The 21,166-nt window shown below is 43.0% G+C and overlaps 2 protein-coding genes across 3 annotated transcripts in view; both read right to left on the bottom strand.

The window, feature by feature from the left end:
• Positions 1–113: 113 nt before the first annotated feature.
• On the bottom strand, positions 114–13,064 carry oit3 (oncoprotein induced transcript 3). Its single transcript, XM_069659224.1, is given in 10 exon segments — positions 114–272; positions 433–532; positions 2,827–3,239; positions 4,246–4,406; positions 5,690–5,812; positions 5,903–6,025; positions 8,294–8,404; positions 8,495–8,869; positions 12,942–13,040; positions 13,043–13,064. Coding segments are annotated over 10 exon segments (1,686 nt in total).
• Positions 13,065–15,665: 2,601 nt separating this feature from the next.
• mcu (mitochondrial calcium uniporter) overlaps positions 15,666–21,166 on the bottom strand; it is a 78,459-nt gene continuing 72,958 nt past the window's right edge. For both annotated transcript variants that reach the window (XM_069659214.1, XM_069659215.1), the window contains exons 7-9: positions 20,802–21,005; positions 19,461–19,577; positions 15,666–19,280 (exon numbers count right to left, since the gene is read on the bottom strand). In XM_069659214.1, coding sequence (XP_069515315.1) covers positions 19,200–19,280; positions 19,461–19,577; positions 20,802–21,005 — 402 coding nt within the window. In that variant the 3' untranslated portion in view covers positions 15,666–19,199. The remainder of the gene's footprint in view (positions 19,281–19,460; positions 19,578–20,801; positions 21,006–21,166) is intronic.

Genomic DNA, 21,166 nt, shown 5'->3' with positions numbered 1-21,166 from the left:
TAGTAGTTATAAAACGATGGTGCTTTCTAATCTAATTGTTACTCTGCAAATGTAATTATTAGTTATATTGTCTGATAGCTTGTTCTCATGGTGTTAGTGGCTTTCTGTTAGCATCATGGCTCAGGCAGGATGAAAATGGGGCCTCCGCTCAGAGTGTGCTGCTCCTGAGGCTCACTGGACCGAACGTCTCTGCGAACACGTCCTCGACAACGCTGAGCACAGCGGGAGTCTCCGGCTCCGCACACCAACACCTGGCAGTGCAGGAACACTTGCTGCAAACAGAGAGAGAGACGCGCTTGTTTTCAGCAGAGATAAAGCAGAACACCATCACAGTGTAAAGACTCATTCAGACAGTCTTCACAGTATACTGCTACACAGAAATAAGCCCACACACACTTGCCAGCTGGCTCCCAGCACGCTGCGTTTACTCACTCGGTTGTCCTTGCCGATGAACTTGAAGACAGGGACCTGGTAGTGCTTAGAGAGCTGGTCCTTTGATGAGAACTGAGTCACTGTTTCATCAGAAATACACCTGAATATGAGCCAAAAAAGGTCAAATAGAGTCATACATGCATCTGGTATTCTAATACAGTACTCAGTGACTCATATAAGTCTTTAACAAGCCAGTTCATCAAGGTTAGTTGCCCGAGGAACTCACCAAAACAGACCACAGGCCTGGCTGTGTCCAGAGAGTAACAAGAGAAAATCTCCCTCTGATTTCAAAGGTGAAACTGTGGGCTCAACTGATAATAAGGCGGCTGTGTTTCGATCTCTCCCTTCAAAATATTCTTGTCTTTTTTCCACATTAATCGGAGCGAGACCAGTGGCATTTTTCATTTGACATTTCCTTGAAGGAATAGAGATTTCCTGTCCTATTACTGTCAGGCAGCTGATGCCACGGCTTTGTGGGAAAACAGCAGCTGGGTCCGATCCATATGACTATTATTGTATGGACTATTAATGTTGCAGGAGTGACTGACATTAAAGAGACAATATTATGAAAACTTAATTATGCAGCTGTTATTGTGTGCAAGAGCAACAGTCTTTAAAGGAACACATCTACATCTCCATCCTTGTTGACAGGACGCTGTGGTAGCGACGCACCAAAGCATACCTCATCTTTATTTACAGTAAAGGGACAATTACAAAATAAACATCCGGCTGTCGTGGAGAACACTCAATTAAGATCATAAACTTTGTAGGAAAATGTTTAGTGAGACGATAAATCAAGTGTGAAGTAGGGAAATCTTCCTATCTGCTTACATACAATCACAATAAGAGGAGGCTCCCCCTGCTGGTCATGAGATAAAATGCACTTCCATATTGGCTTCACTTTGAAACAAGAGGCTGTACACCCACTTCTTCTACAGTCTATGGTTTTGATGGATCTTGATCTAAAGTGACATCTTTTTTTATACGACTCCAACAAAGCTTAAATCGCTGATGGATTCTATCTTTTATCATCAGAGGGTAATCTTTAAAAAAGTTTATTACACTGCTGTGTTAAATACTTGATTCTGATTGGTTAATTACTGCATTCCGAGGTCTGCTATTTCTCGATAACACACCGTTGCTAGGGATTCGGCTGTGATCTCACAATTCGGAGGACAGTAATCTTATCAATCCGTCTGAAGAAATCCGGTAAATTTGACGTCGGTTTGTTCACAGAGGGGAAAAAGAAAAGAGAAAACAGCGGAGAGAAAGCAATAAAGGTTAAAAGACGCAAAAACTGAAGGCTACGACAGAGAGATCTACAGATCTGAAGACGGCACATGAAGTAAACATTAAACAGAACACAGTACGGGATACGGCGGTGTTTAAAGATGATGAATGGAAAAGAAAATGTCAACCATTTAATTCCATTTAATGTGAGTAAAAACAGCTAGCTTAGCTCATTGTAATGTGAGTATTATTATATTAGCTCGGTTAACTCATTTTAAGAAGGCTACAGAGTTGACCGTTGCTATGGACGCAGCTCTAACTGAGTGTAACAGACTATTTTTTTTCTTATTTTTAAATGAAAAATGGGAATATAATCATTTTTAAATGAATAAAATCACTTATAAATTGTGTCAAATTATTGATTTAATTAGTAAATAACCGTGTAATAAACAGGATAATGAAAAGTGAGCAGGTTGTTATTGCGGAGTCACTCCTTCAGGGTGAGGCAAGACCTGCTCACCCTGTCGGGGTTCCATTCCATGAAAACAACCTGCTCACTATACATTATTCCTTACATGGTTTACATCTACCATTCCAGCTATTTTTACTTCACCTTAAAGGTATTATCTCGAATTGAATGAGGTAACACAATGGTGATTGAGCCGATGGCCCACTGATGAAAGCCTTTGCATTTGCAGTATTACAGACTGGGTGTCTGTGGCGACTTTCGCTGAAAAAAATCCCAAGCGGCACCCAGTGATGCGTTTTCCATCAGCCAGCAGTGGTCTGCCAGAGACGGTAGGCGGAGCTAAGCGGCTGCAAGTCACAAGTGTTGCGAGTAAACAGTAATCTACTATGGCTGAACAAACAAAGAAAAGATCGATGACTACAGATACAACTTCAAAAATAAGTAAAAAATCCAAAGAAAAAGAAACAAATTGGACGCTTAGATGAAGCAAACAGCCTGAAAAGGAAAGCGACCGTCAGCCAGGAAAATCAAGAGTTACAACCGGAGCCAACCGTGGACGTCTACATATGTGGGAAGTGTGCTCCAGCAATTACCTTTTATCGGCATAGGTGCCGCCAAATAGAACAAAACTAAAATCTTTGAGATTATACCTTTAAGGTCCACTAAAAGCGTGCTCTGAGTGTGCTGTAACTCACCCGTCTTTAATGAGGTAATATTTAAGCGCCTCGTCCGCCTTGGGCCCCGGTGTAGCGAAACAGCTCTCCACCATAGCAGAGAGGCCCTCCACCCTCTCCTTCGGCTCCACCCCGAAGAACAGGGAGTCGTGCAGGCGGAGCTGTGGCGGTGTGCGGTACGGCTCGGAGAACTCTGCGCTCTTGAAGAGCTCCAGGGCGAAGGGGAAGACTCCCTCACTGTGGCCCGCCAGCTCCAGGGCTGAGCTGCGCAGGCTGGCCTGGTACCCGTCCGACACCTGGTACTCTCTGGGGAACTCGCAGGTGACTGGGAGCACTAACTTGCTGGTGCGGACTATCACTTCCCTGCTGCTGCCTGGGCTGCTCCTGGGGAGGCCGGTCACCAGGTTGGTCCCCACGATTTTGTCGTCTGTCACCTGGGGGTCAACATTACAGTTCAATTTATAGGACTTTATAGGCTTTTTAGAATTGTAACCTTAATTTAGGCAAGTTATCTCACTGAAAAATAGATGGAGAGGACTTTCAATACACTTACAGAGTATAATAAATCATAGAAGCAGGAGGAACAAAGTTGCAGAGTGGTAGTCAGATTATTTAAGACTATGTACAGGAACAGAACTTTCTTAAAGTACATTAAAACCCCCAGGACAATCAAACTGGACAGCTTTAGTTCCTGCTGTAAGGAGGAGGAGGAGGAGGAGGAGGAGGAGGCAGAGTAGGAGAAAGACTTTGACCAACTTCTGTACCGACTGAGGGCATGGAAAGAGTAATGAAGCCCTGGGAGCTCAGGCCATAGCAGCATTGTGTACGTGTAATGTGAGTGAGTAAGTAGGCAGCAGACTCAGGATGGATTTTTACATAAAGTTATAGCAGTGAAAAGTTCTGTGTATGGATAATGATGACTACACTGGTGTTTGAAGGGTTTACAACTGTCAATCAATAATATAGCTCCATGACAGACAGTAACCTGAGGCTCCCGTCCAGGAGACGAAAGAAACTGGAAGCATGCTGTTCCTGGCATTAGAGGACAAACAAGGTTTGTTTCTTAGGTTCATTGGTGACTCTAAAATTGCCCGTAGGAGTGAGGAGTGAGTGAACATGAAAGGTTGTCTGTCTCTGTGTGTCAGCCCTGTGATTGACTGGCGATCAGTCCAGGTGTAACCCCGCCTCTCACCCAGTGACAGCTGGGAAAGGCTCCAGCCCCCTCACGACCCTGAACAGCATAAGCGCTGTAGATAATGGATGGATGGAAGAGGATTTGTTGGGAACCAGCATGAACTCTAAGTTGGGACAAATGTGACTGCAGAGTGCCAAACGGTGCAGATGCCCAAATGCTAAGGAAACACTGGATTGCTCTTCGACAGAGTGATATGATAATCAAACATTCCTGTAAACCCTGAGCACATTCAGTTTGCATCCCACCTCCACCACCGTGCCGCAGGTCTTCAGGCTGAAGCTGAGGTTGATGTGTGTGCCGTTGGAGACACCTCTGCAGGACGAGTTGGACAGCGAGAGCTCCAATCCTCCAACAAGGTCCTTAGGCACCGAGACAACAATGGAGCTGGAATCACACTGGACCGGCACTGGAAGGAAGGTAATGATACAACATATTATTATGGTCCCAGAAAATGGCCCATATCTTTATACAGCAGGGATACAATGATAGGGAGCAGCATGAATGAAACCCACAGTCATGTGATCAGATGAAAACAAAAGCAAGAACTGTGGCAGCAAAGGAGGATCTGGATTGTACTTTGTTTTTATGTTTCGCTGACAGAAAAACAAGATATCTGTTCTATTTTTAAAGTCACTGGATTAATATTTAAACTTTTCTGGCTCTGGTAACTCCCTGTACTATAAGTAGTAAATCATTTATCAGTTATATGATTGATTAAGGGCTGCACGGTGGTGCAGAGGTCAGCGCTGTGGCCTCACAGCTAGAAGGTTCCTAGTTCGAGTCTTAGCTCGGGTACTCCGGCTTCCTCCCTCAGTCCAAAGACATGATTGTTAGGTTCAGTGGTGACTCTAAATTGCCCGTAGGTGTGAGCATGAGTGTGACAGGTTGTCTGTCTCTGTGTGGCAGCCCTGTGATTGACTGGTGATCCGTTCACAGATTTCTCCCTGAATGACAGCTGTGATAGGCTCCAGCCCCCCCCACGACCCTGAACAGAATAGGCGGTATAGATAACGGATGGATGGACTGATTAACGTTTTGTTAACATTTACTGACTTGAAGATTTTTGTTGTTTCTTTTTATTGATGTGATAACACACTGAATAACCCCGAGCTTGGTTCTGTTAGACAGACAAAAGTGTGGTCTCCGTCTTTGTCCAGCTCACTGAGCCTGAGCTGTGACAATTAAGTTTTCAAAGTTATCAAACGTTTAAAATCATAAGTTTGAACAGGTTGGAGACTGTAGGTTAGAAATATCTAGTATCTGAGGACTTCACCTCAGACTCTCTTCCCCTTTTTTGACATTGCTGTTAAAGGTCATCAGAAAGATAATCCGTAGAGTCACTCAGTCGCAGTCTTGTTTGATCAAAACAAGCAGAGGTTAATGGTCTGAAAGCAGAACCAGAATTTTCTCCTACAAAAAGTCTTGGCCATGATATCCACAGCTAATGAGATTAAGGATCCTCCCAGACAAATAAAGCTGCTGCACTGAAATGTTAAAAATATTAGTTACAGCCTGAAGAAATGCATTATGGTCTAACCTTTACTATCAGGAACATACATCTAGATCTACGTTATAACCAGATCTGCTCTGTCAGCTTGCCGTGCAGTCTCATCTATCTTCTCACTTTAAAATACTTTTCTCTCTCACACACACACACACACACACAGATACACACACACAGATACACACCCTGACACGTGCGTTTATCCTCTCCCAGCTCCAGCCCTCTGGGACAGTGGCACTGATAGGAGTCTGGCAGCGAGGAGCAGCCATGGCTGCAGCCTCCATTGTTAACATGACAGCCGGCTATCTCTGGAAGAAATGAAGACCAATGTGTGTTTCCCGGTTTAAATCACCTCTGTAAAACTTTGACTGCTGTGTCATATGAATATGAGAGCGTACCTCTGCAGTTGTGTCCGTCCTCGTCCAGCACGCGGCCCGGCCCACACTCACAGCTCCTGGAGCCTTTGGTGTTCACACACACCTCCGCACAGCCACCATTCCCCTTCTCACATTCATTCACATCTGCACATGGGACACAAAGCACGCCCGGGTCAGCTGTATTATCAGATGAGTCTCGTTTTAATCGACTGAGTCGAGGACGGGGGGAGTTTATCACCTGAAGGTAATTCACTGAGAGTCTGCGGCAAGAGGATGATAAATCGACTTTAAAGGACTTTAAAACTGTTCATATTACTGAGATGACTAGTAAAGAAATGTGGAGGGATGAAATAAAAGGAGGACAAAGGTAAAGGTGCAAGAGAGTAGAGAGAGGGAGTGAGAGAAGGTGGAGAAATGAAGAAGGCATTTCTGAAACAGAGACAGCTAGATTTGGTCGACGGTTAGGTTCCCTCTGCATCCCTGTCACCCATCATTAGGTGTTCCTTCCAGTGTACAAAACACCCTCACACACACACACACACACACACACAGACACACACACGCACACACACACACCTACCCCTGCACCTCAAGTGAAGTCAGTAAATACCAAAGACAATCCTTCAAATTCCCTGTCTCTATCGTTGCATCAGTCTTCACACTCTTCCTTCCTATTCTATGATCTGTTTTCATAAAGGATATGTAAGAATGGCAAGCAGTCTGTTGTATGGAATTGTAATATAAATACATCTTGTTTACAGTTCTCAGGAGAAGGTATAGAAACTACACTAGTTGGCTGGGATTCAGTCAGATGGCTGTGGTACACTAGAGACGTGTTTACAGTCACTGGGTACCTGAACAACAGGAGGTTCTTATGAAGTTGCAGGGTGGGATTCAGAAAGATTGCGGTGTAGCTAAGTGGATTAAACAGATTTACTGGTATATTTAAAAGAGGTGGATAGATGGAGAAATGGCTAGCATAAAGTATGCTAATAGGAGAAGCAAAAATGGCTACAATAATTATTTAAAAGTAAAAGTTAAAAGCCCTGAGCGGACATGCATTCAAACATTTTATTTACTCCGTTTCTCCGTGATAACAAGTAATTTCTGGTTGTTTTATCGAGATAACAGCGCTGGTTTCTCAATTATAATTTAATTTAATTTATCTCATTAATTCGAGATAACTAAGCTGATGTTCTCGTGATAACGGGATAATTTTCTGGTGATTTACAAAACAAAACAACAGGCTGGTCACTGTGATATTACAGACCAGGACATGCCATGCTGCCATTGCACACACTAATGAGGGAAGTAAAGTTTTAATCTCGAAGATCTCAGTTTCGTTCTCTGTGGCGACACCTATGGTGATAAACGATAATTGCAGGAGCACACTTCCCAGATATCCAGACAGTGTTGCATGTGTGACGTCCACGGTTGGCTCCGGTTGTAACTCTTGATTTTCCTGGCTGACGGTCGCTTTCCTTTTCAGACTGTTTGCTTCATCTGAGCGTCGAGTTTGTTTCTTTTGAAGTTGTATCTGTAGTCATCCATCTTTTCTTTGTTTGTTCCGCCTACCCTCTCTGGCAGACTAGCCACTGCTGGCTGATGGAAAGCGCGTCACTAACTGGGCGCCGCTTGTAATTTTCCCCGCCATAGTTGCACCAATCACCCAGTCTGTAATACTGCGAATGCAAAGGCTTTCATCAGTGGGCCATAGGCTCAATCGCCATTGTGTTACCTCATTCGACTATAGATAGTGACTAAACAGACATTTATTCAAATGAAAATCTTTCATATACCTTTAAGCCTGTTTCTGTTTGTTTTGTGCTTTTGCAGCTCTGGAGATACGAGTTAAGATCATCTGACGTTACGGTGGTGCAGCTTTGTTATCTAGAGATAAAGAGATAAATAAGCTGAGATCTTGAAAAAACAACTGTAAATAACTCGTTATCACGGCGTAAATAAAATGTATGGATGCCAGTCTTCGTAGGGCTTCCGTATAAAAGCAATGAATGAACTGTAGTTTAAGTAATAGATACTAGAGGAGCATAAATGCAAACTCGCTTGTTTTAATGTCAAGACAATGGAGACAAAAATGACTATAAAACACATTTGTTTGTGTTAAAACGATAAAAAAAACAAAGCACTTGATCTTATTGGATTTTGTTGTCTTCCTCATATTCAGTATATCCCATTCAGACGAGCAAACAAGGATGTTTGACAAAGATTTGCATAAAAACTGCTCATCCAGAAATATGAATGTATCAAGACAATGAGTGAAAACAGCAAATCCAGGCGGATTGTCTTTTCTTGTTATTGTTTTTCAGAAAGCATTTCCATGTTCTCTTGTTTATCTTCGTCTGTTGCACAACTAATCTCTCCCCTCTCTTCCTCCCTCCCCATCCGTCTCACCCAGGCACGTTTGTCCGTCCGGTCCCAGGACAGTTCCAGGTCCACAGCGACACTCAGACCCTGGACATCTTGGACCTGTGCAGTCCACCTCATCACAGATATCGTAGAAATCTGTGCAACACACACACACAAACAAAGTGATACTAACACAACATAAACAAGAAAATGAAAACTAGTAAAGTATCAAACATGCTCACTCACGGCCACAGTAAACGTGGAAGCAGACTGAGGGTCTGGGCAGGCGGTAGACAAAGTATCCTCCGGTGCAGGCCTTCACATCCACACTGGCGTTCCACTGGCAGCAGTTGCCGTTGAAGCTGGCGCAGGCGGGCAGCGTCACGATGCCCTCGTCGGGTTGAGGGTGGCTGCCTTTGAGCCAGATGGGAGCGTGGGTGCCGCAGTGATTCTCCGGGATGCAGAAGGTGGGCATGGCGTCTCCTGCCATGCCAGTGAAGCGGTACCATTCTCCAGACACGTGGCTGTCACACAGAGGCACGCCGGACGACTGGTTCACGTGGTACTCTGTGTTCCTCCAGGGTTCGTTCAGGCTGATGTAGGCAGAGCAGGGGTCAAGGGCTGAGGCATGTGGGTGGGGTGGCAAAGAGGGACAAGACTTAGTTGCTGCGCTAATCATATTCGGCTTGCTAGGTCATTCAGTGTTTGTCATACATTGGTTCATTTGTGGGAGCCTGTGCATGAGAGTCAGGATTGTTGTTGGCTTTTCCCTGCAGAGAACAAAGCCGGCTCAGACAGAACGGCTCTATGAAGTCTCTCTTTTGGTTTGGAGAAGAGATCCTTTAGCATTGATGTTGATTCGAGGTAATACCATAAGTAACTTTGGTAAAGATTCAACTCTGCCTCCACAGACGAGCACTATATCCTCTGTCTGCAAATCCATACCAGCCACTTGAGCAAACTTGTTACCATGAAGCAAAGCTTTAGACCGTCAAGATAAACTGTCGCACACAGTCAATTCTAATTCAGCTAAAAGCCAACAAGCCATCCAAGAGGAGCGCTTCATCCAACGAGTTCTGTCAGTGGCGGCTCCTTTCACTACTGCCAGCTCTGCAGAATCAGGAGAACAACTGAACGAGCAGAGTAAACTAAGTGCAGCAAAACAATCAATAGTCTTTTCCCCTTTTCATGCCCTTTCAATGGTGTAATTAAGAGGCAGGCGTAAAACAAAGGGAGAGGACGTGAGGGATGATGGGAGTGGGCAAAGTGGGCAAGAGCGAGAGTTTGTGTTAATCAGTGAGAATCAGCGGGGATGAACAAACAGCAGGAGGAGGCGGCAGTAAAGCATCTTCAGTGTCCGGCCAGAGTCATGAAACCTGACAACTAGCACATAACGCTTTACTGCAGCAGCACCAGTCACTACAACCAGAACCAAAGGGCTTTCCTTTTAGTTGGATTGCTTGACATAAAATATCCAGGTTTATGCTATCCCGTAGGTTGAACTTGTACACACATGAAAACACACAAACACATACTCCAAATTAAGTTGAGAAAAAGTAACTGCACCTTAATTCCTGAAAGTCAAGTCAAAGTGTATTAGCACATGTCAAACAGCATGAGTCGATTTCTTTACAGTCAAAGGCAAATAAAAACAATCAAACAGACAATAACACAATGCTGACACCAAAATCCAGACACAAACAATGGGTAGGAAAAAAACTGTTTAGTGCTGCACTGTCCACTTACGGCGTTTGTTTTTGCGCTGGCAGCGTCCAGGGCCTCAATTTCAGAGCACTTCTTACGGGCGTTACTGTTGCTAGGTTACGAAAGTTGTCTGACCGTTATGTCTGTTTTAAATTGTTCTGTATGCTTCATATTTGCTTTTATTGAAAGAAATCTTACAAAGAAAACGTAAACACAATGGAAAGGAATCGTGTCCTGGAGTTAGCAGCAGCTCTACACCTGGAAGTTGTACCTCCAAAAAAACGAAAGGATTAGCTCCTCCTCCGCCATTGTTGTTGAAAAAGTTGATACCGTAAGTCCCGCCCCTTCTTGATTTTGATTGGTCGGTGGGGGTCGGCGAGGCAGAAGTGACATTGATGAGCGCGTCGGTGTTACAAAAGTTTAACTATTTGTAACTGAGAGCGCTGTGAGCGCAGTGACAAAAAAGCACAGGCCCTAAAACACATGTTGAAAATTCAAGTAATGTATTAAAAAAAGCGAAAGAGTGGGGAACCCCACGAGTAAAAGGGGACTGGTTATTTAAAGGTAAACTCACACTCACATAGAATCTTCTATTTTCCAGGTATGACTGAACCTCTTAACTGCTGTTGCCAACCTATTGTTCAGACCTGATAAGCAGCTTGAGTATTGATCGGGTGCTCAGGTCTAAAAGTATTAAAATATCACAGTGTCCATAGTGTCTGCTGCGAGTAACAAATCAATAAGAGAGACGATTTCTTTAGTTTATGAAAGCTATGAAAAACGGTGTGACTCATTTTGTGACCATAATGATGTCACCACACACATCATTTTCTCCCCCTCTCAACTGATAAACACTCCATCTTGTCTCTACCTGCTGCTCCGATAAAAGCACAGGGATCAATCCACGAGCCTGGCCCACTGACAGCATAAACGACCCGCGCTGTAGACGTACGACTGACCAACTGTTTGCCGGAGCAGCACAGAAGGGGCAGAGGACATCGCTGACTCATGCTGCTGTATGCTAATGGGAGCGTTAAATCTTCCAGATGGGGCTTGAATAACTTAATTTGGCTGTTAAGGGAATGTGGAGCCACGCCCGGGCAGCACACTCTTATCTGCACTGATGAAGATGAAGACGCACAGTAAATAGAGTCCGACCTTATTGTTCTTTATAATAAATCCTTTTTGTTAAGGCATAAAGCTGCAGGATTATCTTCTTACAGTCTACAATTACCATGAAAAATAGAACCCAACATTTACCTGTGTGGGCTGATACATCTTATTTCTCTCTGCTGTAGACTTCCAGAATTATCCATAAATTATTTTTATATCAGGGTTTGGATGAAAACTTGATTCTGATTGGCTGCAGGGTGTGTTTATCTACTGCAGTAATGCACAACATTTCCATTGCAATATAACCTTAAGGGATGCTTAAGATATATTCAGGTATTAGTCAAACCCTCGGGCATTGCAGAAAGTGATGGTCTGTTTTTATAGCCAGTGACCACGATAAGCGGGATAATGCCCTTCAAGGTGTCCACAATCAGGAATTAATGGTCTCCACATCTTAAAAATCCTGATAATTGACGCCTAAGCGAGCATTATCCCTCATATAACTCATCAATGAGCCACATAGCTGCACTGAATATGACATGCTCCTCCAAAGCATGAACACGGACAATGGACAACTTGCTGTACTCACCAAATGTGGCGTCTTAATAATAAAATAGTCCCCAAACATGCACTTTTAATGCTGAATTTATTTATTTATTCAAAGTTCTTTTGTATAGGGAGGGACAAGTATGAAGCAAGTAAACCGATGCCACACACTACAGCATTTATGGCCTTGGCTAATATGCGATGCCCGTCCCTGGATGGGCCTTTAAAATACATAAAATCAACGACAAATGCACAAGAGGTCAGTCCTAACAGACTCATATCATAAACTCATATAACAATACAGGATACAAAATATCCTACAATAAAATCTACTGTAAAACAGGAAGCACATGACTGAGCCCTCTTTAAAAACAGTTTCAGATTGAGTTTAAAATGCTCCCAGTCAGGGTCCAGTTTGAGCTCTGTGAGGCATTCCACATATTGATCCCCTGAACAGAAAAGGTGATTTGTCCAAGTGATAATTTACGTAAGGGCACCTTACATTCTCTGTTAGATGCTCCACGAGTTACAGATCCTGATACTCAGTGGAACCATGAGGTCACTGAGCACCTGAGGAGCCTGATGTTGTTTTTATGGACGAGTTTAAGATTAGTAAATTTAATAAAATTATCAAAACTGAAAGCTGCTGCGAGGAACTTTTGGTATGTGTTGATTTTGGCGCCCTCTGTGGACAAAGCCGTGCCTCTTATCTCTTTGCTGATTTTGTCCTGTACATGCTTAAGTGGTGGTTTTTTAACAAAAAATGTTATCCTGCTTTCTTTAGGAAATTGTAAACAAAGGCAGCGTGCAGTCAATTGCTTCGTCTGACACCTACCGCCTGCCAGCAGTTTTAGGCATTAAAAATAACTATATAGAAATAATCAGTCTTGTTGCTGATGGTCTGATTTGCTTTTGTAGGTCATAGAGAGTAATCAGAATACATTTCTGTCTGTTTCATTACCAGTGAAAAACTCCTCACAGGAGCTTTAACATTTAATTTTTTTAGAACATCGCAGTGATGTGAGTTTATCGGCTTCCTGTCTGAAATCTGAATAACATTAGCTGGAAGCTAAAGCGCCCAGATGTTGTGTGAAATTTCCAAGAGTTTTTTTGTGACACTTTTAAAAAAGATCATCTGTAGGAATAAACAGACTTTGGGCTGAGTGCAACTAAACCAGCTGAAACATATTTGTGACTTTTTCACAATACGAAACATTTGGAATAATGCTTATCCTTTTATGTACATGAAATACATCAGACAATGAATCAAATACTAGCACAGAAGATACCTGTTTTTTTGAGGTTAAAACATAGGAAAAGTTACACTCACCTACACCTGAAGCCACAAGAGCCTCCTGCAGCAGGCTGGTAACCACCAGAAGAAGCATGATGTGTTGGATAGATGACAGGTTCAGGATCAGGACTGTATGTGTGTGAAGCTCCTCTGGTTCATCCGAAGGGGAAGCCTGTCTTTTAATAGGCGCCTCTTATCTGTTTGGTCATGTCTCTGTCTCACCTTGACCCCTGACCTTTGTCTCCCCGAGTCTGGTGATAGGACCATCCTCCTATTGTTTCACACTGTACAGTCCTCAAACTCACACTAAACACACAAACTAAATATTTCATTTTCTCTTTTGCTTATTTTTAACACTTTTACATCTTTAATCTTGTCTTTGTCACCCTTCCTGTTTTAAGGGGCTGAAAAATTAGCAACAATGAAACCTCCGGCAGCATTAAACCAACCTGGTTAATCTTCTTAGAGTCGTGCTGAAGCAGCTTCACTTCAAGGCCTTGACTTGGTTTGCACACTCAGACCCTCACAGAGGACACACCGTGTTAGCAAAATGAAAACGTTCTCCTCCCGTTCATTACTTGACGTGTATGACGGGACATTAAATGTCTGAAGTTTTGCCCTTTTCGCTGAGAAACCAACCAAAGTAACCCGAGGCTGTTTCTCAGATGTAATTAAATCAATGGAGACATTAATCCTGGAGGCTGTTAGAAGAAATGAGGTGGATCATGCCGCTCTTCTTTCGTGATTACTCCGGGAAATAAGACACTGTTAGCTCTCGCGGCAGATTCAATCAGCACTTTATTACACTATTGTCTAACCACACTGTAGGAAAGCCATACAGTATGGTTAGCTTAATTGATCCTCCCTCCTTTATTCCTTTAGTTAGTTAAAGTTAGTTAAGGAGATTGTTTTTTTTGTGTAAACTTTTTATGCATATATACAATGATCTTGTCCCTTATAGGTGGACAATTGTGTTTAATTCTAGTATCATACTGATGTGAAATGCAGCACCATGTTAGAAAATGTTCTTAACCACGCTAGTGATGTAACATGGGATGGTAACAGGATCTTTTGATCAAGTTATTTGGGCTGAACTGAAATATTGGAACAATTGAACGGATGTTGAACACTTTCTGTCACTGGCACAGCGTTGCATTGTTTCAGGGCACTCAGGGGGCCCTTTGTGGCTGTAGCAATTAAATGTCGCAATTTAAATATTATACACAGCTCCTGACAAGATGAAGAGACCACTACAAATGTTCCTTAAATCAGCATCTCTCTCTACGTGTCATGTCCAGCCCAGTCCAGATCTGAACCGTTGAAAACCTCCTGAATGTGATCGAGAGGAAGATGGACGCTCACAAAGCTGAGCTGTATCACCCAACAGCAGTGAGACAGACTGGAGGAGAGCATGCAGAGATGCATGAGAGCTGTGATTAAAAAGCAGGTTATTCCACCAGATATTGATCTGTCAACTCTTCCTGACTTAAAACATTAGTGTTCTGTTGTTTAAACATGAACATGAACTTGATTTCTTTGCATTATTCGAGATCTGAAAAACATCTTTTGGTTTTCTGAACCAGTCGTCATTTTCAGCAAATGAAAAACCTCAATGAGAATATTTAATTTGGAAGTAGGAGAAATGTTGTTTACAAAAGTTCATTTGAACACAAACCTATAAACACTAGAACCAGAGAAAATCTTGTATTTGCTGTTGTCTCTTATTTTGTTCCTGTACATTTATTAGAACACATCATCTAACTGTCCAGCCTCGCTTTTAAATCAGAATCAGGGTTTATTACCAGGTATGTTTACACATACAAGGACTTTGTTTTGGTGTTTCCTTGTATGTGTAATCCTAGAGGAATAAAGGTTAAACTATTTTTTCACATATTATTGGCTCAGTTCTAATCCTGGGGTACGGCAGCCTGGATGGACACTCTCTCATGTGCACCAATGACATGCAAAGAGGAAGCGGCTACGCTCTGTGTTTCTGACACAAAGCATCATTTTTTCAATACATGCAAGGTATTTAAATTACAGTGATCCAGTAGAGACTTTTTGTTATTGATATTTTAGTATCAATTTATCTTACTACAATACTTACTGCTATAAAGCCAAGCGGAGTAATGGGGATGGTACGATGGTAACTAAGTTATGGCTTTTTTAAAACTTTAGATTTTGATTGCAGAAGCATTAAAATTTAAAATAAATATTAAATATTTGTTCATGTCATTTTATCTGTGTTTCTTACCTCACAGAGATCATGGTACAAGTAGAATAGTGCCCTTTGAAGTGTCCATAATCAGGAATTTAAACATTTCATGAATGCAACCATCTGAGGTGCTCTCTTTTGTTAATTCCTGATAAAGGACACCTCGCTGGGTTTTATCCCTCACACAACCTTCTTTACAAGTTGAAAAGGATCAGAAAAGAAAAGATCAAAGCTTTTATTTCTCCAGTACCTTTTTTAAAACCTTCTGGATTTCAATACCTCAGTATTTTGTGATGCCTTTTTTTGCAGATTCAACACCCCATCATGATCACGTTCTGCTCCATGCTCCTCTGTATACAAGCAGCTCATCCCCACAGGTCTATCTCATAGGATGTCCTGTGCAGGATGAGCTGAAGGCCAAGGAGAGCCGGAGGAGGCGGTCAGGACCTTGAAAAATCTCTGTGACGCTCCATTAATCAGCGAGCCGTCACCTCCAGGAGAACAAACAAAAACCTCGACGGGACCAGCGGCTCCAAAAACTGGATAAGGATTTTATTGATAATTGAATTACATATCTCTTTTATACATATTTCATAAATGATACAGGATTTTACATTTTTCTTTTTTGCCAACATTACAGCATCATATGTCAACAGAAGAAAAACGGACAAGAAGAACTCAATAAAATAAGAGGTCAGAATGGAGTACAAGATCATTTCAATCCTATAATCTGCATCGCTCTTTAGGCATTTTAAACATATCTTATTGTAAATGCACACAAACAATGTATTTAAAACAGAACACACATTCAAAACATAGAAGAATAATGTGGTTTTTGGAGAAAGAAGGCTGAAGGTGGATGAAAATGACGGGAGAGAGGGACGAGGAGGGGAGCCTGACAGTTCTCCTGTGGACTCAAATCCAGGACGATAGAAACTGAAGTCAAGAGGTCTCCTCGCTTACCGTTGGTGCACCGAGGATGGGGGTGTAAATGCACGCTGAGGGAGGGGTTAATGGGGGTAAAGTAGGTGACGATGGGAATGAGGTTTGATGAGGTTTGAGCAGTTGGTTGGCTGGGATTTAAGTCAGATTCGGCAGGGCGGATTCTAAAGACGCAGCCCTGTCCACTGCCCCTTTATAACTAGGAGTCTCTACAAACAACGTTCTTAAATTATCTTTGCAGTATTTTTTTATTTTGATAAATCATCTTTTTTATTTTCACATAATTTCTCATGTAAACATACATTCATGCAACACCCTCTTTATAATAAAGTTTCCCTATATTTGATATACTTTGTTTTTAGAAAACAAACGAGAAAAGAACAAAGGCAGTAAACGGTGGATGGCGTGACAGAAAGGAGGAGGTGACGATGGAGAGAAGTGTGGTGTGAAAACAGCAGAGGGGAGGATTGGACGGCAGACAGAGGCCTCAACTCTCTCACCTCCCACGGTACATCTCCAAGGAAACACCGGCGTCACTTTGTGTGCGACTGTGTGTGTGTGTCATCGCGTGTGAAAGTCGGCCTATTCAGGAAAAACGATGACTGCTATGAAGTGGGATGTGGGCGGAATTGATTTTTTTAGCGCTATTGACAAGGCAGTGATTAGGGGCAAAGATTCATGAATAAGATGATCTGAACCTTTGCCCCAAACACACTCACACTCACCAGCATGCGGATTTCATCACACACACACACACTCACAGACACACAACAAATTAAACCTTCCTTATTTGGAGGTTTCTTTCCAATTAAGAGAAAAACTTTCACAATGATCTCATCATTGTGGTTTACCAAATCGCGACATCATCAGTCATGCAAAAGGCACCATTTCTCTTGGTGAAAAAACAAACACACACACACCAACACACACAGAAAGACCAAATCCTGCCTCGAGATCTGCATGGCTCACTTTTGATTTGACCCAAAATCATGCATTTTTATCAAAAATCTGCAGAACACGAGGATCTCTGCGGGAGGATTCAGCCAACTGTCCACACACACACACGATCAGGAACTGGAGTGTATGTGCAGGGACGTCGTGTCATGTGATTCCCCTTTGCAAAGGTGACAATAACCGCCGTTTAGACCTTTTTTTAGAGACGTTAATGTGACCCGAGAGATGCCCACCAATCCTCACCCTGAACATAAAACTGAGTGCAGCTGACGAAACTTTTTTCAGTGACCATCCCTAAAAAATTAACATAAACATATGGCTTCTAGAACCTTTGATTTACCCGATCAGGGGGATGAGACTTCAGCTAGATGTGGCAAAGAAAAAGAGTCCAATTAAGTACAAAATTGCAATAATGCTCCTACACATTCACAAATTTCTACTGAGGGCATACCACAGCATGCAGTCTACCCTGCGTTGCCATCAGGGGAGCAGGGGGGGCAATACAGCAACAGTGGGAGGAGAAATCTCTGAGCGTCTGTGAGAGAATGCCACAATGTGTTTTTTAGATGCAGGCTTTGTTCTGTTTGAGGGAGATGTATTCAAAAGTTGATGTTAAAAAGCAGATTTCATGCTGCTAAAGCTAAAGACCAGGTGTTCCAAATTTACACCTGCAAAATGAGTAGAAACTATTGAGAGGAAAGGGCAGAAAATGTAGTCAATTTCTTAGTCCAGTAACCTGTTAAACATGCCTTTATGTTTGTAAATGAAACATGTCCGCAGAAATGTCTGTACCTAAGACACGTTAGAGGTTAAGCGTGACATTATTCACACTGATATGCGGTGTTGCCACAAAACAGTCGATTCCAATCGAAGCAACATGGTGTTTAAAAATATTTTTTGCGTCGTCATGAAAAGATAAACGCTTATGGTTGTAAAGATAAAAGATAAAAGGTTTATGGTTGTTAATTTGCTGGGTGTAACGCTCTTTGTTTGCTAGTGTTAAGGTGGAAAATGCTCGTTGGACTGTTAGCGAGGGTCCTTCATTTTCAGGAGATCTTTAGAGGATGTTAACGAGCGTTCGATGGACTAATGTTCGTCAGAGAGTTCCTCCCCCCACTGAGAAAAACTAGCCTCTGGTCATCTGTTTATTTGATTGTATACATATATATTTATATTCTTTTCATAACAAATATACTATGGCTTTCAAAATAAAAAGTGCCAAAATATTTTTTTGGAATAAAAGAACACACAGTGATGTTGTTGTCGGTAGTACTCTCATACTTGCGCAGACAGACCGGGCCGCTACAGGACATCAACAGGAAGAGGAAAGGAGGCGTCGCCGTGCCTACATCCTGCGAGTCCGGACAGGCTCCTGACAGAGGTCACGCTGGGAGGGACAGCTGTCCGTCACCTGGAGGAGGCGTGGCCCAGGGAGGAGGAGGCAGCACAGTTCAGCCACAGGAAGATGAAGGTCCCCCTGATGGTGCGACTGCAGTCAGGACTTCCTTGTAAACTTTAATGTGTGGGATAGAGCCCGCCCCGACCAGGAGCGCTGCAGGTGTGTGTGTTGACAGTTTGACTGCTAGAGGAAGCAGGGCATCACTGCTGTGTCGACCCGCTGAGTGGCCAGGGTCGGTGTCCCAGTGTGCCCTTAAAGTCCCTCACACACACACACACACACACTCAACGGTTACTGCCCCTCTGCATGTCCTCTCTTCTGGAGTGTCTAGACGAGTGATAATTCCTGTTTGCCCCCTGAAGTTCCCTGCAGGCTGTCCCTCCGGAGACATGAGGCATATCCACAGTGCCCGCATTGATTCCATCATCATCATCTTTGTCCATTTCATCACCATCACTGTCCTTCGGCTGTGAGAGTTTTTCAGTCCCCGGTATTCCCTCCATCCTTCTGCGTCGTCTTTTTAGCGGTTTTCACTTGCAATTCCAACTGGAGTTTTCAGTCAGGAAAGTAAAAAGAAAAAAGGAAAAAGAAAAAAAAAAAGAAAGAAAAAAACTAACTCCCACAGTCGAGAAAGGGATGGGAATATTGGGTGTGGGAGAGATTGGGGAGGGAGGGGTCTGAGGAAATTGTTTGGGGGTAAAGGGGAAGAGAAAAGGGAGTTGGACGGAGGGGAAGTGGGAAAGGAGGTTGTAGGAGCAGAGAGAGGAGGAGGTCACTTTTCCCATCAATTGTTATCGTCGGTTAGCTGCTTAACAGGGAGCTGGAGCTGGAGCGGGTCCCGGAGACGCTTCAGATCCAACTCCACCTGGAGAGGACGGATTAGCAGAGAGAAGTGGGGTACAAATATGAGAGGAGTGTGGGGAATGGCATGAAAGTAGGTCCACGTTACAGCTGTTACAAATCCATTTACTGAAGTGTAAAACGTGTGAAAGCCCAGCGCTCATTTTACATCACAAAACATCCAGACTTCACCCTGTGACTGTACCTCAGCGATATCATCCTTCAGCTTGTTGTACTTCTCAATGTCAAAGCGTGTCCTTTTCACCCCCTTGTGGAAGAACAGCAGATACTGTCGGTCTCTAGCGTCGGGGTAAATATACTCCTGCAGGAGAAGCAGAGAGAGACGCAGACAGAGCACTTTTTGAGAGGAGCCACATTATCAGATATCCTCCATGTAATATTTCTGTTCCTTGGATCAATTCATGGTTGTAAAATCTGAAATCAAATGGAGTCTGTTCCCTTTTGAAAGCTGCTGCGAAGTTATAAGTAGTGGATTCGATTATTAAGGCCAACAGAGTCGCAAGTTCAGAATGATTACAAGCTAAAAATATATAATAGGACAATTTAAACTAACTAACTTTAACTGCACGCTGCCCTTGTTTACATTTTCCAGGGCAAAATTTAAAGTGAGTGATACATGAGAATTAATTATAAATTGTTAAAGGAAGCAGGATTTTTTGTTAAAAATATCACTTAAGCATGTACAGGACAAAATCAGCAAAGAGATAAGAGGTACGGCTTTGTCCACAGGGGGCGCCAAAATCAACACAAACTGAAAGTTCCTCACAGGAGCTTTAAGTCGTGTTTAAATGCCCCCTCCTGTGAAAATCAAGTGTTTAACCTTGTAAACATCTCCATGTGGTGTTCTTCATGTGCTACAAGACACATCAGGGACAACATCAGCATCATCTCCATGGCTGGGCCTGTCTGCTTTTAAACTGCAGTGTACCAAGGACAGGCTGAACAACACGTTTTCAGATTGGCAGGTTTGAGACGTCACAAACCTAAGGAGCCAATCCCGTTAATGGACGGGGTGACGCTATGCATATCATTATGTGTAACCTATGGCAACCACTCTGGTGATGCGCGAGCCAGCTGTAACCGTCATCGCAATTTTTGCAAACTCACTACTGACGACCAACATTAACGTTACTACTGTTCATTACTACATTTCAAACGAGCTAAGTTTCAACAAGTTGCCACTAAACGATGGCAGACATGCGTTTTGTTTTCGGCTGTAATTTTAAGAAAGTAGAAACATTGTCATAGTGGGCGGGGCCTACGCAGACTGGAATTTTTAATGAGGGAGAAGGAGGCCTTAGGAGGATTTTTACAAGGTAATTAAACTTATTTTGCAGAAGAAATATATCAGACACAATATATTATGTCAAGCAGAGCATTTTATATGTCTAAAAAAATGACTCTTTAATGAATGACTGAATCACAATTGTTGACCAACTTCTACCTAAACTCAGCAGGAGAGGACTATGTCTTTTCTCACAACATTAATAACTGCATATCTCCGTCTATGTTTGTTGAGTCTTACCTGGCGTGTCAGCACGTAGTAGGCGTACATGGCCATGGCCGTGCCGTAAGTGATGAAGTAGGTGACGGGCTCCATGATATCCCAGGAGTACTCCCACCAGGTGAGCCGGGCCAGGATGCCAAACTGGGTGGCCATGTACGCCATGCCGGCCCACTGCAGCCAGGTGGTACGCCGCTCCGCCTTCCTACCCAACTCCTCCCTCACCTGCACAGAGGTCAGATAGACAGAGAGGTCAGAGAGTTCAAGCAGAGAATAAAGCAGATTTACTATGATCCCAACTCAGTAGCCTCTTTCTTTCAAACAGTCATCAATCTGTCGTAATGATCGAGTTTAAAAGGCTTGTGATAAAATAAAGAAGTTAATCT

The sequence above is a fragment of the Semicossyphus pulcher genome, unplaced genomic scaffold (genome assembly GCF_022749685.1).
Source record: "Semicossyphus pulcher isolate SPU_LCO1_2020_fin unplaced genomic scaffold, fSemPul1.0.p SCAF_12, whole genome shotgun sequence".
Taxonomy (NCBI): Eukaryota; Metazoa; Chordata; class Actinopteri; order Labriformes; family Labridae; genus Semicossyphus; species Semicossyphus pulcher.
The sequence above is the reverse complement of the archived record's forward strand: the minus strand, read 5'-3'. Positions and strand labels throughout refer to the sequence as shown.